This window comes from Astyanax mexicanus, chromosome 23, assembly GCF_023375975.1.
Source record: "Astyanax mexicanus isolate ESR-SI-001 chromosome 23, AstMex3_surface, whole genome shotgun sequence".
Taxonomy (NCBI): Eukaryota; Metazoa; Chordata; class Actinopteri; order Characiformes; family Acestrorhamphidae; genus Astyanax; species Astyanax mexicanus.
The window spans coordinates 13,701,994-13,729,559 of record NC_064430.1 but is presented as its reverse complement, the minus strand read 5'-3'; the positions used below and the strand labels follow the sequence as shown (position 1 = coordinate 13,729,559).

General features: G+C 39.3%; 1 protein-coding gene across 1 annotated transcript in view; it reads left to right on the top strand.

The window, feature by feature from the left end:
- Window positions 1-24,782, top strand: part of rfx7a (regulatory factor X7a) — a 47,824-nt gene extending 23,042 nt beyond the window's left edge. Inside the window, exons 3-9 of the mRNA XM_007244870.4 lie at window positions 10,858-10,943; window positions 11,054-11,176; window positions 12,383-12,499; window positions 14,222-14,306; window positions 14,477-14,684; window positions 15,594-15,898; window positions 16,038-24,782. Of these exons, the coding sequence (XP_007244932.3) occupies window positions 10,858-10,943; window positions 11,054-11,176; window positions 12,383-12,499; window positions 14,222-14,306; window positions 14,477-14,684; window positions 15,594-15,898; window positions 16,038-19,574 (4,461 nt within the window). The 3' untranslated portion in view covers window positions 19,575-24,782. The remainder of the gene's footprint in view (window positions 1-10,857; window positions 10,944-11,053; window positions 11,177-12,382; window positions 12,500-14,221; window positions 14,307-14,476; window positions 14,685-15,593; window positions 15,899-16,037) is intronic.
- The last annotated feature ends 2,784 nt before the right edge of the window (window positions 24,783-27,566 follow it).

Sequence of the window (27,566 nt, the reverse complement as noted above, 5' to 3'; positions counted from 1 at the left end):
AATTTAGTAGATAAGATTGCACGAAATTACAGGCTATACAAACAAAACATCACTGACTAATAACCTGCATACATAAATACTTTGAATGTCATTGAGAAATATATAAAAAACAACTAAACTCCAGTATATACGATTTGCCCTGGAATATGCTAAATATTTGGCAACAGAATATATTTGGAAGTTAGAAGTTTTAATTTATTTTTTTCTTTTTTTCCAGCTGATAGGTAAGAGCTGCACATGGCTAAGGCAGTAACCTTAGCATTTGTTTGTTTACAAGAAAAAAACACTGACTGCCTTTCATTTTATAAATCCTGTTTTAGCTAGTTAGCTAGCTACATGTGCCATTTGTGGGATTGCTCAGGTAGATTTATGACTAAAATTGCACTGCTTAAGTAACTTTATAATTAGAATAGTACTGGTGAGGTAGATTTATGATGAAAATAGCACCTCTGATGTAGCTAAATGTATGATTAGAATAGCAGAGCTGAAGTAAATTTATAATTAGATGAGCCGTTCCGAGCTAAATTTATGACAAAAACTGCACTGCTGAGGTACATTTATGATTAGAATCGCACTGCTGAAGTAGCTAGCCTGCCAGTGCCTGTCAATGTGACATTTTAAGTTCCAAGCCGAAGGAATGTAAGGCACACCAGATTATAAGGCGCATCAGAACAAGGGTGTGGCCATGTTTTTCCTCTAATTCAGCAGGTCTCGCTGCGGGGTGCCTAAGTAAACAAAACTGTAAATAATAAAAAAAATCTATTAAAGTCAAACGAGTGCTGGATGTTAATCTACACAGATTTCTCTCCTGAAAACTGTTTATTTGGGTGAGTAAGGACTTCCGTTCCGTTCCGACTTCCGTGGCACTTCCGTTTACTTACAATAAGCTTAGATTTCCTGTATTTTAGCACAGTTAGCAGCAGCGCTAGCAACATTAAGCAGTGCTTAGCCCAATAGAGCTACACTGAAGTACCCTCAGTGTTTGGGTAAGCCAGGGGGCTATTAACTACTGGTTGTCCCTTGTAGCTTGTTTTAACACCATAAACACACAGACTACAGTCCGATATTCTCCCCTCTGAACGGCGAAAAAGCTAGTGCTGCGGTAAGTGGCTAATGCTTATGCTAAAGGCTTTAATGTTCCTTAATACCTGACTGGTAGAATTCATACATAATGTCCACCAGATTAGAAGACTTTAATTAGAAGATTTTAAGTGCGCCTTATAGTGCAATATTTTTTTGTTTTGTTTTGCACAGATGTCTTTAAAAATTATGGACCACATTTAATGATTTTACCTTAATTGGGTTTTTTGACACTTTAAGGAATCAGCTTCTGTCTCTTGTGCCATTTTTCCGTCCTCAGCCGGGTGTATAAACAGAACTGGGGACATGCCTGTGTCACAAATGCTAAAATGGATAATAATTTTGTCCAATATGCAGACAAAACTTAATTAATACTCAGCAATACTATCAGGTCATGTAATTTGTGATGTTACTTGTTGCTCAGTTGGGTTAACTATACCTACAACAAGGGCTATATTTTTGGCAAGAACTTGGCAATATGATACATATCACAATACAGGGGTTAAGATTCAATTCAGCACAGTGTACTGGGATACTGTAAGTAAGGTATTATAACGTAATTGTTTAAATAAAATCTTAGGAAAATTGTCTGTTTAAATACACACTATCATATTTATAAAATCCAGTGGTGTGCAGTTAATACACAACTTTACTAATAGCCTCACTACTACACCCTTCACAAAATTAGTAGAAGGAGCACGCAGACACAAGGGGGCAGAAGCCATGTTATGAAGCAGTTTTGATTGGTTAGTACCGCTGACAGTCAGAGTCCTATAGCAACTGAAAAATGCAGACTAATGCTTTGAATTAGTTGCTGTTTTTAATTTTAGTTAATTTATAAAATAAATGCTTATAGTTTACAATAACTATAATATATATCTCCTGATTAAATATTATGTAATGATTTACATGCACCTATTGTCACCCCATCTCTGAAGGTTTAGAAGGGCCTTACTGCACACCACTGATAAAATCAGAGTTTATATGCAATCACAAAAGTTAGTGGTTGGGGTTTAAACACAATGCTAAACAAACCAATGTCCATGGATAATTTTAAGCAGATCTCAAAAATGAGTAAAGAACGACTTGGACACTTGGCCATATTTAACTTCAAATAATAAAAAATAAGGTGACAATTCTCAGTAATACTGATTAAAATAATTATTTTTACAATAAGCCAAATAATCTTTCACTTACACAGAGCTTAGTAAGGCAGAGAAAAATGTATTGAAAAAATAAATAAATAAAGATTTATTTTTAACTTGCTTAAGAAATAAAAAAATGCAAAGAAGAAGCCAAGGTCATAGGTCATTAAAGCTAATAGGTCATTCAAGTATGTGGCCACCAGGCACAGTGGTGCCTGAGGATGGATGTATGAATGGTCCGGTGATATGGCACGTACCATGCCAGTTTGGAATTGTAGAATTTTTTAAATAAAATTTTTTACTTTGTTAACATTATTTACATTTGTTTGTTTTTAGAAAATGTTAATTAATAAAAAAAATCACTTTGCTAGGTTCTGCAGTGATATGTGACTGTTAAGTCCTTTTAAGATTTTTGGTAAAATTAATGTTTTTCTGTGGGAACTTGGAAAAATAATAAACTTACAACAAGTTGTGTCTGTTGGACCTTTTAGACAAGTTTTAGGCCAATTTACCTAGTTTTAGACATTGTCCGCTTCATAGACAATTGCCCATAAAAGTGTGCCTTCAGACGTTAGGGGAAAAAGAAGAAAGTGACTTTGCCCTTTAGTGATTTGTGCTTGAAATGAAGAAAGTGCACATGAAGTGAAATAGGGACAAACTGTGTGTGGGTGAGCGAGACGGTGGCCTGTTGATGGTGAAGTGTCACACAAAATCCCCTGGAGTTAAAGAACAAGGCTAATGCGCTGTCCTCCTCTCCCGCTCCGCCGTGCCCTTACTGACCTCCGCAGAACGTTGCTATCTCTCTCTTAACTCTTGCATCAGCCGCCGTGCATTAAACTTTCATACCATAGTAGTACTCCACAAGAGTAGCGCTGTTTTGATTTCAATGAATATCCACTAACTATCCTCGACTTTGTGCATTCTCTTTTATTTTACAGTCTTTAAGACAGGGTAAGATGTTAGGTTTAATATTAAACGTTCATAGTGTTTGTAGTTAGTGACTCTATGGAGGAATTCTGCAGCGTGGAACTACTGAAGGCAGTTTTGATGTGCTGTGTGTAGTCTTTCTGAGTGCACTGCATGCCCTGGAGAAGCAGAGCAAGGCTTGAATCAGTTAAGCAATTGCATGTAGCACTATATCGTTTAATCACCTACTGTGATGAGATAAAAGTGCAAATTAAAAAGCTAATTAAAAATTAAAGCACAGGGTTCCATCGTGACAGTGCGGGTGGGGGTATGTAAAATGAACCTGGGCCTGTTACTGTGTTTAGAGATGAACATTAAAGTAAATGTTGAATGTAGTAATGATGTTCTCGTTAATGGTGTTCAAGGCCTGTGCTTGAAGTTAACTAAGTCACTAGTTAGGAGGATGATCGTGGCTAAAACATGGCTGCTAGGCTGCAGTTAAGCTATGCTGGGTCCTTGTTTGTCGAGTATAATACGGCAATCAGTCAGAGCTGTTCAGACCACACCCTGGTTATCGAGTATAATACGACAATTGTTTCGAGCTACTTTTGCCAACATAATATGAACCGTTTGTTCCAACACTTCAGTTGCACTTCAGAGTATAGTATGGAAAATGGCTCAAGCTCCTTGTGCCAACTCTTGCTAATAAAGCAATCAGCCCAAACAGCATGTGCAAACACCCCGGTTGTTGGGTATTGTATGGGAATTGGCCCAAGTGCCACCTGTGCCAACACCCGGTTGTCGAGTATAATACGGCAATCGTTCAGAGCTGCTCGAACCACACCCTGATTGTCGAGTATAATATAACAATTGTCCCGAGCTAATTTTGCCAACACCGTGGTTGCCAAGTATAATATGGAAATCGGACTCAACCCCCTTGTGCCAACTCTTCTTAATAAAGCAATCAGCCCAAACAGCATGTGCCAACACCCCGGTTGTTGAGTATTGTGTGGAAATAGGCCCAAGCCGCTTGTGCACAACACCCCGGTTGTTGAGTATAAAATGGCCTTTGTCCCACACTACTTTTGTCAACACCCTGGTTGCCAAGTAAAATATGGGAATCGGAGGAGCCGTTTGTGGCAACTCTTACTAATAAAGAAATCTGCCCGAGCAGCATGTGCCAACACCCTGGTTGTTGAGTATAATATGTGAATCACTTTGAGCCATAAGTACCAACACCCCGGTTGTCGAGTATAATACGCCAGTCGTCCCGAGTTGCTTGGGCCAACAACCTGGTTGTCAAGTAAAATATGGGAATTGGATGAGCAGCGTGTGCCAACACTTCGGTTGCCAAGTGTAGTATGGAAATTGTCCAAGCCCCTTGTGCCAGCTCTTGCTAATAAAGCAATTGGCTTGAGCCACTTGTGCCAGAGTCCTAGTTGCCACATAAAATATGAGAATTGGCCTGGGACACTTTTTCAAACTCTCTGGTTGCCAAATACAAACCACATTTGGCCCAATTCCTAACGGTCATTCTTAACGGTCAGCCGAGTCTTAGCCAATGCTGCTAATACATGAGCCGAGCTCCGGAAGATTCTTCATGCTATCTGAGTAGCCTTTGTTTGTCTGTATGTTTTCTACCTGGCTTTACAGGTTTGCTGCTTGTCCTTTACACTTTCTGCACAGGCTCAAATGGTTGAACAATAAGTTTTTCTTTACCTGTGGAGTTTACAACCTAACAACCATAAAGCTTCAGACAATGCTGGAGTTTGTAGTGTCCTGTAGTGATGATGTAATCGCTCTTAGAGAGGCACTAGGGTTAGTGATGGAAAATGCATTGTCTTAATGTTCTGGCATTTCCAGTAGCTGCCTTGTGTTAAAACATTTCTGTGTGTGAGTGTGTGCGCACATGTGTGTGTTTACCATCTCTGCTTATGTGCGTCACCCCTTGCATCCCGTCTCCTAAATCGGGCAGTGCAGTTGGCTCCGAGACGTCTGCACCCAGGGGCCAATTTTATTTACTTTTTATCCCGCCACCCCCTCCGGCCCCACCCGCTCAGCACTGCTAAACAGAGCTCAGAGTGGCTGATAACTTTAGCCATTCAGTAGCCCCCGTTCCCTTAGCAACAAAGGGTCGAATAGAAAAGACAGAGAGAGACGCCTCTATTCTTAGAAAGGCGGGAGAGGGGAGGGCTGCGGACGGCCGAGGCTCAGAGTGTGACAGCGCTGGCTCTGGAGAGCCCAGAGTTAAACCAAGCGAGAGGATTTGAGTTGAGCCGCCTAGCTGCAGCCTTCTGCTGTGGAGTCCCACGTGAGAGAGAGAGTGATGTCACATGATGTCACACCGTGACGCTTTTACTTTGATGTTTGATATATATGATGATAATTAAATGTTGGTTCGTTATCAGACTTATCAGCATTTTGACCATCAAAACTTGCAAAAAAGGACTTAAGACTTCAGACTGCACAGAAATCAATCTTTCCCAGCTTAGTTACTTATTATTATTATTATTATTACTTTTTATTTCCTGTCATGCATGCGCCCACCCTGTTACATCAAGTTGCACAACAACTTGCAGGGTTATCCCAAGATGGGAGGGTGGACAGAGAATTTTGAGACATGTTTAATACAATACCAGTCAGTTTTTCATTATTCTTACATGATCTGCATTGTAGATTAATACTTCATCCAGAATACTTCTTCATCCAAATTATAAAGAAAAACATATGGAATTATTTAGCTGTCAGTCAAAAACTTTCAAGAACCCAAACATCAAGCCATCTTGTGGGTGCTGGGTTAAACAATGCTTGCTTATTTCCAGTACCATGGTCTGTTTTCACTGTCCTTGTCAGTTTTCTTAATAAAAAAAAAATTCTCCTATCTAAGAATCAGAAAGTGTTGTTTACATTACTACTTGAATTATTACATAATTACATGAATTTGATTATGAACATAAATGTTCATAATGCACTCAATTTTCTATTTTCATACACAAGGTGTATTATAAGTTGCATTACTTTTAATATCAATCAAATTCAAACGAGCACTGAATGTTAATCTACACAGATTTCTCTTCTAAAAACTGTTTATTTGGGTGAGTAAAGTACTTCTATTTATCTACAATAAGCTTAGATTTCCAGATTTCTAAGGCTAAGGCTTGCCAGACAACGCTAGTGTTCTGGTAAGCCAGGTTGATATTAGGATCATTTCACATAGCTTGTTTTAACACAGTAAATGGAAGGCTACAGTCGATATACCCACCTCTGAACAGTAAAATAGCTAACTAGCACTTGGCGCGGTTAGTGGGTAATGCTAATGTTAGCCTAGGAGCATGCTGAGCTCTGAACGGCAAAAGAGCTAGCTCTTAGTGCGGTTAGCAGTTAATGCTAATACTGCTCCAGTCTCGAGGCTCAGTGCTGGAGGACTAAACTGAAACTCCTGTATAACACTGTACTTTAGCTTACAACCTGACTGGTAAAATTTATACATAAAGCGCACCGCATACATACAGCTCAGGCACACTGATGATTTTTGGGAAAATTAAAGGATTTTAAGTGCACCTTATAGTGCAAAAAAATACGGTACTCGAAAACTGTAATGATGACTTATGTATAAATGCCAGAAGGATACACCCATACAGTGTGTTTGTATAATGCTTCCATAACTCTATTACTGCCAATTAAGTCATCACAGCTGCTGTTGGTCACAATCCCATTCTTCCGTTGCTGTATTTTTGTTTGTTGTTGTTGTTATTTACAGCCATGGCTGTGTTCACATGGGCTGTTCTGCAGGTTTATTTAGCCATTCAGTCAGTGGGCCATGTGCTCTCTCGGGCATTCACTTCAGATTCACTTCAGCAGACTACGCCCATTCACCTCCCCCTACACACACACACACACACACACACACACACACACACACGCTGCTTCCCTCTCCAGCAGACACCATAAAACAAAAGCTTGTTTATGCTGTTTTAGCCGGATGCCCCGCCCCATGCGCTTAAGTCGTCCTCGGATTATTGCTACCTCAGATGACTTCCCGTTTAGGGTGGGGCCCCATAATCCTATTGGAACATATTTATTTTAACACGTTTCCTTTTCCCCCCTTTACATTTTTGGGCTTGTCTTTTTGCCAGAATTTCTGTGGCATATCTGATTGTTGATGGAAGCCCAAACACTGCAGGTGCTGTGTATGTCTGGTGCATTTGATTTTAAATAATCTTTTGCTTTTATACAGCAGAACCGTTTCTTAAATTTCCATTAAGGGCTGAATTTTAATGGAATATAATGCAATATAAGCACTAAGCAAAGCTAAAATATATCGATATTGTAACGTGATTTTTTGCTTTGCAATCCTGTATTAATTTTCAAAAACATATTATAAATTTTAACTTTTACTTTACATGTAAAGATTGGTGTTTGAATGTGGTTCATTTTGAGTTTGAGTGTTTAAAACACTCAGCAGTGTTGTGCTCTGTAATTATATCTCATTGGTCTCAATAACCTGTTCTTTAATTCTTTAATATCTAAAAAAAAGTATATATATTATTCTTTAAATATGATTGTGTGTTTTTAAACTATGACAATTTATTTTATTTCCTTTGAACAAAAAATGCAATATTGTAAGCCCTGTACCATGGCAACCAATTCAGAAAGCAAGCATAGAAACCAACTACTCAACTAACATAGAATATCATTAGAACGTTTACCAACATTTAGAAAATGATCCAGGGAGGTTAGCCTGTAACATTACAGAGATGATGTCCCAGGAAAATGTTGAAAATGTCTGACATTATAATGGATTGCAACTAATGTTATTAGATCATGTTTCCAGCTACATGAATACTTACAAATAGTAACATTCCCAAAACTAAAAATAAAAATTTGTCATAAGTGACGTTGCAACAACATTACCAGAACAATAAAAATGATAAATAATCATCATCCTTCCAGTTCATAATCCGTCCATTTCATCATTCATCCAGTGCATCATCCGTCCAGTACAACATTAATTCAGTGCATTATCAATCCAGTGCATCATCCGTCCATTTCATCATCCATCCAGTTCATCATCCGTCCAGTACAACATCCATCCAGTGCATCATCCATCCAGTGCATCATCCACCTCATATCCATAAATATATAAAATCGTACCTAATCCAATTCTTACACCAAATTGATCAGTAAAGTGTCCTAAATTAATTAAAACCAGTTGTAAGCATTTGTTTGTACACTATGCTGACAAAAAGTATTCTGTGCTCACCTGCATCGTGTTCTGTTATATAAGGCTTGGATGGAGCTGCTTGGTCATGGAAACCCACATTCAATGAGGAAATTTCACAACAGGACTTGTTGCACAGGTGCTGCATCCTATCACAATATCACGCTGTAGTTCACTGAGCTCCTGAGAGCGACCTATTCTTTCATTACTGTGTAGAAGCAGTCTGTTTTTATACATCTGTGATCATGAAAGTGATTCAAACCTGAGTTCAATGATTTGGATGGGTGAATGAATAGGTTTGCCATACAGTATAGCAACAAAAAAAGTTTTTCTCTTGAGTTTTACTAAATTTAAATTTAGTATGCTGTGGTATTCAGAAAAAGTGATCATTTTGTTCATGTTCAATTATTAATACATCTAAATGTGTGTGAACAACATGTACCGTTATGTATATAAACATGGAATCGCTGCAATGTTTAAGGTTAAATAAGTTAAAGGAATGACCTTCTATTGAGAGAACTCATTGCTCCCAGTCTGTGAGCAGACACTGCGCTTTACTCTTGAGTGAAATGGTAATGGCAGATATTTATAGTGTGTTTGTTGTGAAGTTGAAGTGTGTGTAAGTGTGTGTGTGTTTGTGAGAGTCTCTGCACTGTGTGTGCTGTATAGAAATGCCTAGAGGGAGAGACTCTTGTCTGCCGCCTTTTACTCCAGCAGAATTTAAATGAGCTCTGCCCCGCCCCACCATCTCACATATTCTCTTTGAAGAGTAGAGAGGAGAAGCCTGTAGAGTCTGCTTTATTCCTTTACATCCCTCTAGTGAACTCTCTCTGTATACGTGTATGCAGAACAGGGCATAAGTGTTTGTTCGTTACTGCTTCAGGCTCTTGTGTTGGCTGTGTTTGTATGAGAGTTAGGGTGCAATAATTTCAGTATACTCACTAAAGCCTTGTTAGGAAAACCTGGTCACCTGCTCATTCATGTAGATATCTAATCAGCCAATCACCTTGAAGCAGGGCTGATATGGTAAAGCAGCTTCAGGTAATGTTTACATCACATCAGCCAACCAATATGATTTTAAGTGTGGTAAGGTTTTGGTTGTCAGTATCGTGCGAGCCAATCAAATCATATTTAGGAGTTAAGATGTACAGCATTTCTGAGCATGGCTCCTTGTAGAGGTTCCTTGGTCACAGGAAGCTGCAGGAACTACACCTATTATCTGCTGGCTTGGCTTTGCTTGGCTTGGCCAGTCTTGCGTTTGTTATTTGTACAATTACTTTACTCTAACCAGATACCCCTCTTAAGAGAGTGCACCTTTCAGCCCAAATAGTGTGTAGCAATTTGCACAGCACCACAGCAGAGCAAACAGACACCCATTAACAACGTAAAACAGTCATATACAGTATATCCACCACAAAAAGTACAGCAGCAACAATCAGAATGCTAAAGGAATCACATTCAAAATAATTTAGTTTTTAGTGCTAGGTAAGCAGCATTTTTAGTTGTATTTTTACTTTGAGCTCTACAGTGTGGTGATTTACTTATCAGATATCAAACAGAGAGGGACAAATTACTTATCCAGCTTATGAAGCAATGCAGATTCTCTTATTATTTGGCATAGTTGGATTGACACTGGAATCGATGCACACAGCTGTGCAAAGACTGCTTTCAGGATCCAGAACTGTCTGGTGTGTTTCTACTCCCAGATATATGGAATGGTGAATGTTGTTGCAACAGTAAGCTTTTAAGCCATCAGTAGATGGGTCACTGCTCGTTCGGCCCAGTAACATAGATTACATAGCCATAAAAAAAGATTTCAAATGATCATAAAGATGCCTCTTCTAATAATAAAGACAAAGTTACATTTCTCTTTTTTTTTTTTGATGTTAATCACAGATTTTTTTTACATATCTGTATTGGATGGAAACACAAGTTCATTTTTCTTTAGAAATGCAGCACTGAAAAATTAGGATATACTGTATACATTTTATATAGACCTAACAAAACGTGAATAAGTAAAAAATATTATTAAGATAACAGGGATGTGTTATATAATGCAAAAGTCAGAAAGTGATTTACATGATTAAACCCTACAGAAAAGTCTTCATTGAAAGCAGTTACTGGTTTGGTGTGTGGAATGAGGTGCTTTACCCAGGATGGTGATGAAGTTGAGGCTGGTATCTTTTGGGGAGAACGAAGATGAGTCATTTCTAATGCAGTCAAGAATACTGCAGTGCACTTTGTGGAGATTAATCCACTGTTTTGGCATAGGCTCAATTACGATTAATAAATCTCCAGGAACTTAATGAACTTGTCCGGGACCATTATCATATTGGAAAAGTACAGGCAGAGTGTTATTCTCTGTCTCCTTGGCTCAGTGTCCCAAAAACCAATCAGGTTAGAAGGATGAGGTTTATTTAAGGGGCATTTTTGTATGTAACGCGAGACTTGTCTTGATTTATTACACCACTAACTGTTTTTTTTTTCTTTCTGTCCTTTTTGCAGCAAGATGTGGAGAAGTTTACAGATATTGAAAAACTCTACCTCTACCTCAGGTTGCCTTCTGGACCCAGCAGCTGCGCTGAGAAAACGTAAGTGCTTAAGGATTGCTCCAAGAGCCTGTTAAACCTTGCTTAATAAATAAAACTAATGAGCAATTATTTGTATATTAAGTAACATTTAACTGTTTTATTTTCTTAAGTGAACAGAGCTGTCTTTCATCGAGCCGCTCCCAGCAGATGCACGCATTCGGTTGGATCCGGAATCACCTGGAGGAGCACCCAGAGACCTCGCTTCCCAAGCAGGAGGTTTATGATGAGTACAAGTGAGTTTAATGTGTTTAACATCCCCTGATGTCACATAACATAGGAATGGAACACAATGTTATTTTATTTTCTGTGTGTAACGGGGAGTAAACGTGCATCTCCAAGATGGCATTGAACGGTTCAAATCAGTGGCTCACCTGTGTTTTCCGTTGCCAAGATAACAACACACCTCACTCGCAGACTACTATGCCCACAAGCATCATTTCTATGTAAAGAACGCAGATGCAAGGCATGAAAATGAAGTGTTGAGGTAAAAGGTGGCAATGAGCATTACAATTTCCCCTGCTTAGGATGTAAGACGCCTATGTCTTTCGTTTTTTTTTTTCAATGGAATTGCATTTTATAGAATATGATAATATTCAACACTTCACCCCAGGCTTACCCTATTCATTTGATTAACGCCACCACTTGCAGTGGTGAAGCTGTAACTTTAGTAAGTCATATTTTGTGGGCGAGTCTTAGGGATTATAGAGCACCTATTTTTTTTGTAAAAATATAAAGAATTTTGACAATAAGTATTGATAATGTATCACCAAAGAAAAGTAATATGATATACCTCAATATTGATATTATCTCCCACCCCTAGTAACAACACAATAAACAGTTTAGCCCACTTAGTACAGTGTAAACATTTTGTATGTCCCCTTTTAAAAATACACTGCCTAGTCAATAAAAAAGAACAGTCGCCACCTGGATTTAAGTAAGTAAATGATGTGGGGTTGCTGCAGTTGGTCAGGTCTAGGTTCAGCAACAGTATGTAAGGTCAGCTGACTACCTGAATATACTGAATATAGACCAGGTTATTCCATCAATGGATTTTTTTCTTCCTTGATGGCACGGCCATATTCCAAGATCACAATGTCAGGATTCATGGGGCTGGAATTGTGAGAGAGTGATTCAGGGAGCATGAGATCATAATTTTCACACATGGATCGAGAGAGTTCACCACAGAGTCCAGACCTTAACCTCACTGAGAATCTTTGGGATGTGCTGGATAGAGCATTGTTCAGTGATCAGACTCTACCATCATCAGTGCTGCAAGATCTGGATTGAAATAAATCTTGTGAGATTGCATTTTTTTTGGTGGTGACTTTTTTTTTTTTGGCCAGGCAGTGTATTTACCATACAAAAAAATAGTACTTCTGTGTTTATGTTGTTGTCTTCTTCTAAAATGAGTGCATGTGTTTTTTTTTCATGTGTTCCAGGAGCTACTGTGACAATCTGGGTTACCACGCTCTCAGTGCCGCCGACTTCGGAAAGATCATGAAGAACGTTTTTCCCAACATGAAGGCACGGCGGCTTGGCATGAGAGGCAAATCCAAATATCCTTGTCTGGAACTGTTTGCTACGATCCGTCGCCGCTTTTGAACTCTCAAACATCTGTTGTTGTAGTTCATGTGTCTCCTATATATAGATCAGAAAATTACATCAAATAAAGCGGCAGGGTGCTGCAATGGGCCAGAAGCACTTAGCGGCAGCCGCAGTGTGCCTGACCTTCAAGAAATAGTGTCCTGAGCACGTCCGCTTTCGCACAGTCCCAGCCAACAAATACTCATTCATCTTTCCTCTGAGGGCCACAATAATTTCACTCTAAAAAAGTCTGGTTGCTTGTCTTAAAGATGCTTGTCTCAGTAACCATCCGACTACATATTATCCCCCCTTCCCCAAGACCTAATCATGGAGAAGGGTTTATAAGCAGTGTTGTATAACAGTGATGAGCTGATAATTATTTTCGTTTGGGTGAAGGAGCAAAAAAAACAGGGTTAAAAGGACATCCGTGAGTACAAATCTTATTTATATTTCCTTAGTGGTGCCATTCCGAAATAACACTTGTTTGTTGACAGTGGTTGCCACTGTAACGGAAATCTAATACAACTGCCCCCTCAGACTCAGCCCCCCTTAAGTAAGCAACACCATCCTCATACCAAAGCTGGACATTGTGAACTTTGCCATATGTAAAGAGCAGCCACAAACTCTTTCAGTTTTCCATTTAAATAGTGTGGGGTTGGTTTCCCGAACAGGGATTAAGACTAGTACTAGACTACATATCTATTTCAAGGGAGAATCCCCACCTACAGTGCTGTACAGTCCATCCCTTGTTCGGGAAACCACTTTATAATTAGGGTTTAGTTCCCACTTCTGTACTTTTTCTTTGACGTACCATTCCAGTCTATAGGTGGTCTTATATACCACTGTAGGGGGCAGTGTGAGTATCTAAGAACATGAATTAATTTTTTCCACATTTTTCTCATTTTTCTGATTGAGCTGATCAAATTAACATTAACAGCCCATAATTCAGTAAAAGTGGGTGGGTTAAGCAGGAAATGCAAAAAGTGCAGGACAATGATTTTTTTCATAGCTGTGTGAACATGCCAAAAAAAAAAAAATATATATATATATATATTTTTTTTTTTTTCAGATCTGAGCCACTGTCCTAAATTGGATACGTATCCGATCCATAGACATGCTACATGAGCTTTCAAAGCGGAATTCATGTGTCTTTTTGCTTTTATGCATGCGCTACGGGATTCTCTCTCGTACCCACACATCTCTTAAAGCAGCTGTGCAGCTATAAAAACAGCAAAAGCAAACCGCCTGGCCTTTTTTCACCTCCTCGACCTGAGAATGACCTTCAGATCAGCTGTTTGCTGTTTCTACACTCCAGCAAATGATGCTCCACATATGAGCTGCTAACGCTGCATCCATTTCCCTTTATAAAGCTATATTTTATAAAGCTTATAAAGAGTCGTCTCTCAAATATGAGTTTTTTTGTTGTTGTTGGTAAAGAAGGCAGCATTTATACATGTATCAATGTGCGCATGTAAGGCGTTTCAGAGACAGATTCGTTCACATTACACACAGATATAGTACACTAACACTTACATGTCACTTACATTTGTGAATGTGAACCATCAAGATAGCCAAATCCGATCTGAGCAAAAAAAATCTGATTTGAGCAATGTGGTTTTTAATGTGAACGTAGCCTATAGGTTTATTCAGTTTGGACCTTATGCATATCAGACTTTTCCTTAATCCCTACTTACATATTGCTATAGTGGCCTAAGAAAGAAGGCATTCATTCACATGCCCTCTCTTCCAAGCCTGGAATTACATAAAACTGGAGATGGGGTAAGTTTGCTTCTTTATCTCTTTTTATGTCATTTTTTATTGTGCTATTCACCCATGTTGTTAGGTTTTGTCAAATTTCTCCAGGATTTAACTTTGTGTCTTTCTGCTTCTCTGCAATTTCCATCAAATTTATGACTAACAGTAATGTTCCCCTGTTCCTTGTGTGGCAGTGTGAGGTGTTCGAGCCCATTGGGCACTGCTCCAGTGGTGAGGACGAGGTTCGCTCCGCATCCTGTGGCTTGGTGTGCGAATGGGCTCAGAAAGTGCTGAGTCGGCAGTTTGACAGTGTGGAGGATCTGGCACGCTACCTCCTTAACAGCCACTATATCGGCACAAAGTCTGTTGCTGCACTCACCGTGATGACAGGATCCCCTTCAGGTATGGAGCACACTATTAATCTTGGACACTCTCTTTAACCACTTTAGGCAGGCAAATGTCTCCCCCTAGTGGTGTGCATCCAAACAGAAATTCTATGACTGTGTAAAACTTCACTCTGTTTTTTTAATGGACTGTCTGAGCAGTTCATCTAAACCACCTGCCTACATTCTGCCCACCACCTTGTCCCGTTTCCACTTTTTTCAGCTCCACTGAGCACAAGACTGTTTTTGTTTCTCTGCATACTTTATTTTATCATCTTTTCCCCTGTTCTTTAATGATCAGGATAGCACAGGACCACCAGCAAGAACAGCACTGGTTAGTGTTGTGCTAGCATGTGTGGATCAGACACAGCAGTGCTGCTGGAGTTTTTAACGCCAATTAAGTTTGGCCGCGTGCCAGATATTTTCCAAGTCATCACGGGGCGGAAGCTAAAGTCACGCAGAGCACGACAGGAGATTTTATATTTTTTTTTCCATTAATTTTCAAACAACTGCACTGGCCAGATGTTTCGGCCTATTGCCGACCCCTGGTCTAGAGGAGTCCCAAGACTAACTGTGCAATATGAAAAAAGACAGAAGAACTATAGTCTGTACTCTTATAGTGCTCCTATATATTTAGTAGAGCTGAAAAAATGATAAATTGTGTAGAAACAATGAGGAGATCATAATGTTATACCTGCTTGGTGTATATACTTTGCCTTTCCTCAATGAAATATTATGGTAACTGATTTTGTAGAGCTCTTGAAACTCAAGCCACATGGTACTGAAACTGTGGTTTCTGGAACTTTGTCACGCAAACTCTCTATCGATTTATTATGTGTTTGTGTACTTAATACATGTTGAGTTTAACAGTAGTCAAACATATGTTAACGTCTGTGTATTAATGTGTTTGTTCCTCTTAATCTCACAGGGTCTACAATGTCCTTGCAATCATCTGCATTCGTGCCCACAACTGATGCCCACTCGTTCCAGCCTCAGGTGAAAACACTAGCATCTCCCTCCATTGATGCCAAGCAGCAGCTCCAGAGAAAGATCCAGAAAAAGCAGCAGGAACAGAAACTCCACTCCCCACTTCCTGCTGAGGCCCAAGCCAGAAGAGCAGATGGGGGTATTACACCTGGTGCTAGCATAGGAATCCCATGTGGAAGCCCCGCCTTGCTTTCACCCCAGCCTACAATTGGCATTGTGGTGGCTGCAGTTCCTAGCCCTATTACGGTAAATATTTCTTTGCTTACATTGGGGATCCTAAATGTTTGTAATCAAATGTTTAATTGTGGAAAATGAAGCCAATAAAACACATTTTTACGTTTTGTCTCTCAACCGTTTTTGTGTTTTGCTCTGTTTTATTTTGCAGGTCCAGAGGAGCAGGCAACTGATGTCCCCTAGCCCTGTTCCCATTGCAACAGCAGAAAGCAAAGTTCTCCCTGTCAATTTTCAGGTGGTCACCCAAGCAGTGCAGCCTGTGAAGCAATGTCCCAAGACCCCTCAAAATGTCCCGGCAAGTCCTGTCGGTGATCGCTCTGCCCGCCATCGCTATGCCCAAATCCTGCCCAAGCCACCTTCAACCAGTGCCATCACCCTGCGCTCACCCCCTGCACTCCTGATCACCAACAGCCCCATCAAAACTGTTATGCCGACCACCCAAGTCAGCTCCGTCAATGTTGTCAAAATGACGACCATATCTCTGGGGCACAGCAACAGCAACACTGCCACTATCTCGACTACCAGAAGCACACCTCGGCCTGCTTCCGCTGGAGTCGCCAGCCTTACTGATGATCTACAGCCTGTTACGCGTGTCCGTAGCGGCTCACTTGCAGCAATGCCGTCCATGTTGGCGAGACGAGGGCGATTAGCCACAGTTACAACACCAGTCACTGACATCAGGTTGGGTTCTGACACTGTGCCTGGAAGTGGACAAGCCCAGGGATGTGCAACTGGCAGGCTGGCAACTCCTCAGGAAGCTGCTGAGGGAGTAGAGGGGGTTGATGGATCATCCAAACCGAGGGCAGCTAGTGTACCTACACCGCTCAAGATTTCTACAGGACTGGACATGGGAACAGGGACCAAATGCAATGGGAGAATGCTCCCTAGAGAAAATAGTTTGGCTGCTGGCAGCAATATTAATAATAATGGTAAAGAAAGAGCTTCGTATCAGGGTGTGCCCGTTCAGGCCATGAGTTTGAGCAGTACTCCTACTGTCAGTAGTAGTGCATTTGTTTCATCAACCAGGGATGCAGAGTTGACCTCTAAAAGCCCCCGAAAGCGACAAGGTTTATGCCCAGATTCAAGCCACCTGACACCTGTGAAAAAAGTATTTTTGACAGATGAAGGAACTCATAGTACAACGTCTGGCATGGGAACTACAGTGCAGAATATGCTCAGGTCAGATGCTCCCATCCGACCAGTAAGCGCACCCGCCTCTGCTGTTGGAAAGGTTCTGGTGAAGCTAAACTCCAATGTCCCAACCCGCATTCTTGCCCACTCTGACTCCCCAGTTGGGAACACTGGCTTCCAGACTATCAGCAGGCCAAGAAGCATTTCCCATGGACATTGGGAAGGACCCTCATCATGTGTGAAAAGCATTGCTGCTACAAGTACCGCAGCTTCAACTGCTCCTGCCCCATTGTTCGGGAATACCAGCTTCCAGGCCTTTGGCAGACCTCGTAGTGTTTCTCAAGGGCGGTGGGAGGGTCCTGCATCCATTATTGACAGCAAATCGTTAGTTACTCACACTGCCAGCGCCACAGGTCCGGCCTTGCTTCAACAGCATGCAACCAAAGATCCACCTGTCATGAGGATGAGCTCAGAACAGGCCAACTCTGCAGCATGTGAACTTGAGAAGAGTGTGTTCTGGGACAGTAGGCAGCAGCAGAATGGCACCCAGCAAGTTTACTCCCAGCAGGGGAGTTTAGAAAGCAAGCAAATATCTACACCAGTTATGGAGCCTCATCAAGTAATGGCTCAACATTCTGCCCCCAGCCAGCTGGTACAGGTGACGAATGACATGGCAGAATATGTGTCAACCCAGCCAAATGTGGGCTACTTCCCCTTTAATGATGACGACATGACTCAGGACAGTATTGTGGAGGAACTGGTTCAGATGGAGGAGCAGATGAAGATGAACAGCGGCATGCAGGACTTTGGTGGCTGTGTGGACATGGCACTTCAAGGTCAACAGGCTACTTTACAGCAGAACAACATGATATCCAATCACCAGCCCAACACAACTTATTACAGGTCCGCTCACAGCAGAAGTACGCCTATTCAAACTCCCACGCCAACACCTACGCCTACCGCAGAGATGATGGGAGGGGGGCAGGGACTGACCCGGGAGAGCCCCTGCTCTCGCTTGGCTCCCACCACCCCTGTGGACAGTGCTCTGGGGAGCAGCTGTCAAACCCCCATCAGTACTCCTCACTCCAACTGCAGCAGTAGTGTCCCACCTAGCCCTGTTGAGTGTAGGAACCCATTTGCTTTCACCCCCATCAATTCAAGCATCACAAGTTACCATGATGGCAGCATTGTTTCCTCCAGTCCGGTTAAGCCCATGCAGAGGCCAATGGCCACCCACCCAGATAAGTCTAAGCTGGAGTGGATAAATAATGGCTACAACAGTGGTAGTGGCAACTCCAGCAACGGGATCAGCATCCTGCCCAGCTATCAAGACCTAGTAGACGATCAGTTCAGAAAGCCTCATGCCTTTGCCATTCCTGGCCAGACTTATCAATCCCAGATCAGACACCATGATACACACGTAAGCCGTTTGACACCTATGTCTCCTGTCCAGCAGCAAGTGGCTAGCATGGCTAATCTAAATAAACAGGAGGGATTTGCCGTTCCAGCCCCTCTTGATAACAAAACCAGCAATTCCTCCTCGGGCTCTGTAACTTTCCGCTGCCGCAGCGTCAGTCCAGCAGTCAGGCAGCGCAACCTGAGTGGCAGCCAGAACCCCAATGTCCCTCGATCTGTGGTCTCTCCTTTCAACTCGCCAGTGACGCCTGAAGTTCTGAACATCTTTGCCAACAGTCAAGCCGACACTAGCATCACCAGCATGGCGCAGAGGAGTCAGTCCGTGCCGCTGAACGTGATGATGCAAACCGAGGTTCTGCCCATGCAGGCTTGTGGGCAGCCGAGCAACACCAAAAAGATCACCAATGTCCTGCTCAGCAAGATGGATGGGGATGGAGACAGCTTGGTACGTGGACTAGGCATGAACAACATGCCGTCGTACACGGCTCGCATGAACCTCACGCAGATCCTGGAAACATCTGCGGCTCCCAGCTTCCCCAGCGGTGCCAACCACCAGGCTCAAATATCTCCTGGCCCCTCGGCCTACAGGTTTCAGAAGCCTGCTTACCTCACCAAGAACGCCAGAGGGGATCAAATGAGCTTGTCGACGGGCGATGGCCAAGGCCATGCACAGTCACTCACAGGAGAGAAGCAGCAGCAGCAGCATCATCAGCAGCAGCTCAGTGTTGAAGAGCAGCAGAATCAAGCCATGCTGGTTCGTCAGCAGCAGAACCTCCAGCAACATCAGCACCAGCAGCCTCTGCATTTTGACAGCACTGTTAAGGACCTGTTAGAGGCAAACAGCCTGAACGCCGGCTCACAGCTTTCAGGCCAGGTTTCAGAACTCAGCGCTGGTAGTTCCGAGTTTCCCGGCGATATGCGGCTGGCCTCGGAACTCTCCAGCAGCATCAATGACCTGAACACTTTGGACACGAACCTTCTGTTCAACCCCAGTCAGCAGCAAGGACAGTATGAAGAGTCGACACTGGAGGAACTGAAGAATGACCCACTTTTTCAGCAGATTTGCAGCGAGACTGTGAATTCTGCTGGCTTCGACTGGTTGGAGAACAAGGACCAGGCGACTGTGGAAATGTTGGGTTGATTTGTAATTTTGTACTGTTTTGATATTTCGATACTTCACTGGATGTTTTTGTTTATCGACGTGTTTTTTCAGGATTCTGTTTGTGTATGTAAGTCTTCACACTTCTGTGTTGTACAGCGCACTGCAAGTTTCTGGGCTTGATGTCCAGACCGTTGTGCCAGGCTGAATGCTTTTTCTTGAACGCTGGATTTTTTTTTAAATGGCTCTAACTCCAGTGTTCTTTTTGCCCCAGATTATGGTGCTCTCCTGTTAATTCTCCTGACATTTTTCTTAAGAAAACATTTTCAAAAGTATTGATAAATTATCAGTTGAAATTATTAGAAACCAGTGGTACCAGTATTGGTACCTTAAGAAAAGTGGTTTGTACTGGTGCCATAATGACTGAAAGTCAGACATGTGTAGGTCCTGTTTTAATATTTAAATATTTAAACCACCAAAATTAGTTTTGCAGGCAAATTGATGTGCACAGAACAGTAAATGATTAAACTGTGTCAAATTGTTGCACAGAAATATATATATATCATCAAATGATGCATCAACACCACAATTAACACAGTGGCTAAATTTTGTTGATGTTGCATTTTATTCTTGTGCTCTGCTTTAACACATTTTAATCAATTAATCAGTTCCAAGCACCATTCCGTGTGTTCTAAACCATATAGGAAATGTAAATATATAACAACAAGCTTGTTTTAAGCTTGCTGAGGTACTCTTTATCGGTCACCCTTTCAAGGTTTTAGCTATTAACAGGTGCTTCCAGATGCAGAAAAGTACAAAACAAATAAATAATAGTTATTTAAAATCTTAGTTGTCTAAACTGTAGACATGCGGTGTAAAAAAAAAAAGAGCGGTGCGTTTCTATAAAAAGGGAATATCAAGTCAGCTGACTTCTGTTTCCTGATTTTTTAATTTCATAGCCTTCATATGGATAAAAAGTACAGCAACTGGTACTTTAAAAAGGCAGCTTTTTTAAATTGAAAATTAATTCACACTGAATTGTTAGTAATCTGAAATTTGGCTCGCTCCTCATTGTAAACTATTGTTTATAGGAATTAATGCACATTGCTTATATGTATGATTAGGATTTTACTTGTTTAACTTGTTTACTAGTTTTGTTCATGTGGCATGAAACCTCCCTAAGGTGCATCTCAGGGTTCCCCTAGCTCTAGATTTGAGGGATTGAATAAAATTAATGATCTAGAGTTTTATAAAACAATCATTAAACGACTCTAATATTTGCACTACAGGAACATTTTGTGTATTTGAAGGGTGTATAGTGTTTAGAAAACCTGTTCGGTGATCCAGGCTGTCTTGCTTATTAAGACACAATGGACACTATTGTTTAAGGCATTATGCAAAAATAATAAAAAAAAAAACATGGGTATGCTCTTAAAGCTCCAGTCAAGTACTGCAGAAATGGCACTAGGACCAGTGATGATTGTACTTATCTGAAATAAAATGAATTAAAACATTAGACACACATGAAGAAACATTATTTACATAATGTTTATAAATCACACAATTCATTAACATTACACTGTTAAAATATATGTAAGCAAATGCAATCACTGCCAAAAGTAAATCAGTGAGTGAAGAGGCCGTTATGTTGAGGCATAAAAAAGATTAAACTTCTGTTTGAATCTGTCCAAACAATTTCATTTAATTATTAATTATTATTATTTTTCCGCATTTTTGTATTTAAATCTGAAGTTTTAATGACTAAATTCTGTGAATCCATTCATGTTTATACATGGCCCTAATCAATAAAATTAGTCAATTACATTAATATGATCATCTTTGATCACTATGTGCGTAAAAGATTTAAGCACCAATGTCAAATTACATGTTTTCTATTTTGTAGGCAAAAAAAAGTGACACTTTAACACACTCTAAAGTGTTAATAAGGCTACTGTTTATTTGCTATATACTGAAGTACATCAGGGAAAATATCAGAAAGTAAACCGAAAGTGTGTCTAAAATATGCAGAATAATGTACAGTTTCAGTGTGTTCTCTGTATGGGGACTTTTCTTTATATAATTTACGATTAGTTACAACATCAAAATAGGAATAAGATCATAGTGATAAGTGTTATTTGATCTGAAGTGACCAGATTTGTGAATAACAGTGTATGTGTAAGACTGAACATAATACTAAATATTAACACATTCTGCTAATAATGCATAACGCATAATGATAATTAGGACTGGAATTACACAGTATAAAAAAATATTTTTTATTTTTATTGTAATTATTTTTATAACCCCCCCTTTTCGCCACCCACTCTATTCAAATAGGCTCTTTTGGTTTTCTTATAAAAAAAATGGCCTGCCTATTTTAGTGATTCTTGACTGGAGCTTTAATATTTGGGTTTGGCACTGATGCACTGTAAAACTGTTAAACTATGAGATGCCTGGACTGCCCCCCTTAACACGGATGCCAAAGTGGATCTCAGAGGAATAGGAGAGAATTGTACTTTTGAAAAAAGGGAAAAGGGCGTGTTTTGATTTTATTCAGGATCCACTGTATTCTTTACATTTTTGTATCTATGCATTTCTACGCTTATGAGATCGCTGACCTGCCACTTTTGTTGAATTCAGTGGCTGCAGTTTTTTGTAATTTGTTGCTTAATGCTTGAATTTTGAATTAACAGTCTACCATCTGATGCTTTAAAAACCTTTTATTGAATTATTTTGTACAAATGCAGTTAATAGCAAATATCTTGGGAATACAGGATGTTATTGGAGTGAAGCTACATGCTTTAATGTTTCACTCTGCGTAACCTATGCCTTTGTACCAAATGCAATTCTGAGTATTGCACCCATTGAGGGTTTTAAAACTTTAATGTGGCAATTTATATGACCTGTTGAGCTTTTTTAAGTGTTTTTTTTGTTTTATATGTCCCCCTATTCAGGTATTCTGCACTTATTCTATACACAGATGAGTCAAACCTTTAGGACCACCACACTAATATGGTGATGGTCATCTATATTCCATTAAAACAGCTCTCTAAACTTATGCACACGTATGAGACGGGAACACGAGTCTCAGCAGAGCAATGACAGCTGCTGCATCTGCATTGCCGTGACACATAATTACATTTCCAAGGATTCAAGGAGGTACGCATCAGGCAACTACATATGCTATGTTTTAGGGTATGCAGCTGTGACACAGAACCTTCCTTTGGTCTTAAGACATAAGTATCTGAATCTTTGACTCCTGGCAAACTTTTTTCATTGGTTCAAGCCATAATTTCAGAGCCACAGTAGCTTTTCTGAAGGATCCACATATGAGCCCAATGGCATGACTAAATGATAAGTCAATAATGTCATTATTGACAGTATATATCTTTTTTGAATAATATATAAATATTAGTTTTAATTTTAAAGATTGGTGTCAGATTGTTTAATTTTGTGTTGTTTAAACCCCAACCACTAGATGGCAGTGCTTTACTCTATCATTTAGGTCCCATTAATATGATTAAATAATTTTCTTTTCTTAAAAAATGCATTTTACTCCACCCTTTTCCGTACTTTACACTATATAAAAAAAGAATATTTTCTCAATATATTGCGATGTTAAACCGTAACCCCTGTCACCAAGTGCTTTAAATTAGTTTATGCATTTGGGGGTGGTTTAACAGCAGAATAAAAATGATTTATGCCTATTATTTACTTCCAAAGGTTCCACAAAAAATACCTTATAGACTTATCGATCATTCAGTCATGAAATGTTGAAATTGTATTGTTTAAAACAAGTTCATATTTATAAAGTTTTAAGAGTTCAGAAAGCATTATTTGGTGGAATAACCCTGGTTTTAATCACAGTTTTCATGCATCTTGGCATGTTCTCCTCCACCAGTCTTACACACTGCTTTTGGATAACTTTATGCCACTCCTGGTGCAACAATTCAAGCAGTTCATCTTCGTTTGATGGCTTGTGATCATCTATTTTCCTTTTGATTATATTCCAGAAGATTTCAATTTGGTGAAATCAAAGAAATATTGTATTAATTTTTTGTCAATATATAGTTCAAACAAAACAGTTATCGGTGTAGTGGTTACAAGGAGCACCCCTCAAGCCTTGCTGTTTTTGAGATGCTTTGACCTAGTCAACAATTTGGCAAATGTCAAAGTCACTGGCCAATTCTGCTGAACCAAAAATGTTAGTTCTGAAAACAGACTGTTAATGGGATAATCAACATTATTGTTTCATCTAATGGAGGTCCTAATGTTTTGGCTCATCTGTGTATATATACTTGAGGTGTTGTTGAATATAGAGCCAGTACCACTATGCCACTAAGAATCAGTCAAGCTGAGAATCAGTAAAGCTGAGATTTTGAAAAACAGTAATTTTATCTTGTTCATTTTTTATATAAGCAAGGTTGCATGATGAGGTTCTGCAGTAACCTCTTTGGAATTTGTTCTTGTGCCTGAGGATTAAACCACAGTCACAGCACTAAAACACAGGCAACACCTTTACAGTTCCATCTTTAGCCTTACTGTACCTCAATACCAAAGACAAGCTGTGGAGTTTCTTTCTTAAAGAAGAACATAATTTTATACCCTTTTTTAGTAAAATTCTGGAAAAAAGAAGGATTGAAATGACACTGAAAAAGCATTCTGGGTATTAGGTTTTTCTGTTTGTTTGTTTGTTTGCTTGTTTATTTAAATTGTTGTTTTGAAGGTGGGAGGGGGAAGGACAATTTAAGCAACCCAACCTGTCCTGTAGCACTGGAACCTTCACAACACGTGTATTATTATATCACTACTGGTATGGTTTGCAAAACATATGTAGCAAGACAGATATTTACAAGGCTGTTGAAAAAGTGAGTCTTTTTGAAGGTCATTTTTGTACATATTAAACCTTCATAAGACTAATCCAAGGCACTGTTTATTATACTACTATTGTTATTAATAGGCTGTTAGTCTAAAATGTTAAGACTGATAACTAATAAGTTATCTGCTCCCTAAATGTATGTTTATTTATCAGTGGTCAGCAAGTCTGCACCTGTCTGAAAAACTAGTCCTCTTGTACAGATAGATTATCCCAAGTGTTCTTTTTGTTTTGTTTTGGTTGTAGTTGTTCAATTTTTTGTTTCTGTTTTTGTTTGATTTTTTGTTTTTTGCTAGTGCTCTATCTTTCAAAAGAGCCTGCTTGTGTGAAAACATGGCATGGATTATTAAAGATGTGTTGTGATATTTAGAAGACTTCCAAGTTTCGTATCTTTCTGTGGATAGGGATTTAACAGCTTTTTTTGAAAACGACTTTTCAAACCTCACAGGTTTTCTTATTATGAAGTGCTTCAGATGCAATTAAAGTCCTACATAGAGGGTGATTTGCAATTCAATGCCCTTTTCCAGAGACATTTTTGACAGTGGTGGTGATCAGACCCTGACATTTGTAGAATTTAACACCTCAAAGCTGCAAATTCACTGCCAGATGCCTGTTAACACTGCCTTATATGGATGCAAGAAATATAGCTATCTATATTGTATTGTATTGTATTGTGATATCTTGGCATGTTCTCCTCCACCAGTCTTACACACTGCTTTTGGAGAAATTGATGCCACGCCTGGTGAAAAAATTCAAGCAGTACAGCTTGGTTTAATGGCTTGTGATCATTAATCTTCCTCTTGATTATATTCCAAGGGTTTTCAATTTGGTAAATTTAAAGAAACTAATCATTTTAAGTGGTCTCTTATGTTTGACTTCTTTTATTAAAATTTTATAGGATAAGTGTTTAAATACTATCTAAAATTTGACAACAGTCACAATATGTAATATGCAATATATCGCAATATTGAATCATATCTCCTGTATCATGATATGTATCGTATTGCCACAGCCCTATTGCTTTAATTTAGTTTTAGCATTAGGAGATGGTTTAACGGACTCTCTGAAGCAAAAAAAAACAACAACAAAAAAAACATTTCCACTATGTGGAGCAGAGGAATTGTGTTTGGCTCTATAATAATGATGCTCCATCCAATATTTCTAAAATGTTAAAGTTGTAGAAGTTAAGAGTGAAGATGTTGTGGGGTGGTTTTGTAATCACCCAACAAGCATGACCTCACCATTGCTCTTACTACTGGATGCAATCAAAGGTCCTTAATACACTTGGTTTATTAAGAAACAGTTAATATGCAGGTGTCACAATACCACTGTCCATGTAGTAGATTTCTATCACCACCACTGTAAAAACTTTACAATGCACCATTTCACTCCAACACACTCTGAAAACTATGTTAGAATTTTAGCATTTCTTATTTTCTTACTAAAAAAATGAAAGATTCTGCTTTAAGCCAGGATTTAAAATTCGCTTTTGTAAAACTGATATTTTAAAAAACATAAAAGAACAATTTGATCCCAGGTGTGAAAGTGCCTGTCCATAACCATGCAGTTAATACAACATATAAATAATTCTGCTAGAAAGATACAACGATTCGCCACTTTGTTTGCATTAAATGATGTTTACTCAGCAGTTGACCTTTTCTGTATGGTCAGTTTTTTGTCGTGTTCATTTTATTTTGGATTTTTTTAGTTTTCTTTAGATTTTTGCTAAGTACATGTGAGGAGAAGTTTGTTTTGTAATTATTACTGTCAATATTGTACTTGAAGCCAGCACTGATGATTTGATCTTAAATACGATATAGGCCTGAATGATGGCTACTCCTCTCTGGTAGAACTGATTTTTGATGTATGACCTTTTTTCCTTGTGGTGTTATATCCTGTACAGCAGACCGTATGGAAGTTTGATAAAGTTGTACGGCATTTCAGAAGGGTTTGCTCTTCTTTTTTTTTTTTTTGAATAATGCTTGCTGAGATTTTTTTATGACGTTTAAAAATAATAATAATAATAAAATCATTGTAAAGTACCAAACTCTGTGTGCTGCTTTGGGGTAAATAATGTAATGCCAGTGTAAAGCTAAAAACTTAAAACACACTGCTATGCAAAACATTTCTCTTTTTTTTACCTGTTGTCTTGTTTTTTATGCTTATAAACATGTATATAGATATACAGATTGATGTATAGCATAAGTTAAAAGAAAAGTCCCTTGGTTATATGAGAATTAGTGTTTCTTGCTCTTGGACTCCCTCTAGAGCTGGGAAGTATAATTTGCAGAGACACAGAACTGACATCTAAAGTGAGTACAGCCCATTTCAAGTTACATAGTGCAGTTTCTGGCAAACCAAGCCCAGAATAGCAACAATGCATTTCTTTTTATTACACATCAGTAACAAGGGTCATGTACATTTCCACTCATAAAAAAGAGAATTCTCACATATATTATTGCTACTACTAGATTTCTTGGCTCCAGACTTAAGAACCCCTCTCTTTGAATCTGATCTTAACCAGTTTTTCAGGTAACCTCCAAGTGTGCTATGTGTCCTATTTCAAGGAATGCAGGGCACTGAATCACCAGGATCATAAGAACCATTGGACTCATTGTATGGGAGCTCTTCTCCCAATTTAGCTTCAAAAATGAAACATGCTTCATAATATGGCTTGGTGTCATAAAAACTATTTAAGAGCTGTTCAACTATTTAAGCACTATCTAAAAGGCTTTTGGTCCATTGGTGTATAATTGTTATGCTTGTGGCTATATTAATAGTAAATCTTTAAGTTACAGGTTTTTCTAAGTATTATTTTTAAGCCTTTGAAAATGAAGAAAGGAACTGTGGATGTAATCATTGCAGTTCTTCCTTTTTTAACCACAACATAAAACAAATATGTAAAAAGTATTTCAAGAGGTAACAAAGATCAAGAAAGATTAAGGGGTCTTTTTAGGTCATTTCGAATCTATTAGTCATTTGGAGTCACATATGTGAAGTATATTAGCACCTGTTGTTTTAGCTTTGAGATTGAGCATTGCAAAGTGTTCATATACTTAAAAACAGTCTTAAAACAAGAAATAATGGTTTGGCACCACTAAATGTGCATTTATGAATATGAAATAAACCAAACAACAAGAACAGGTTGATCTCGAATA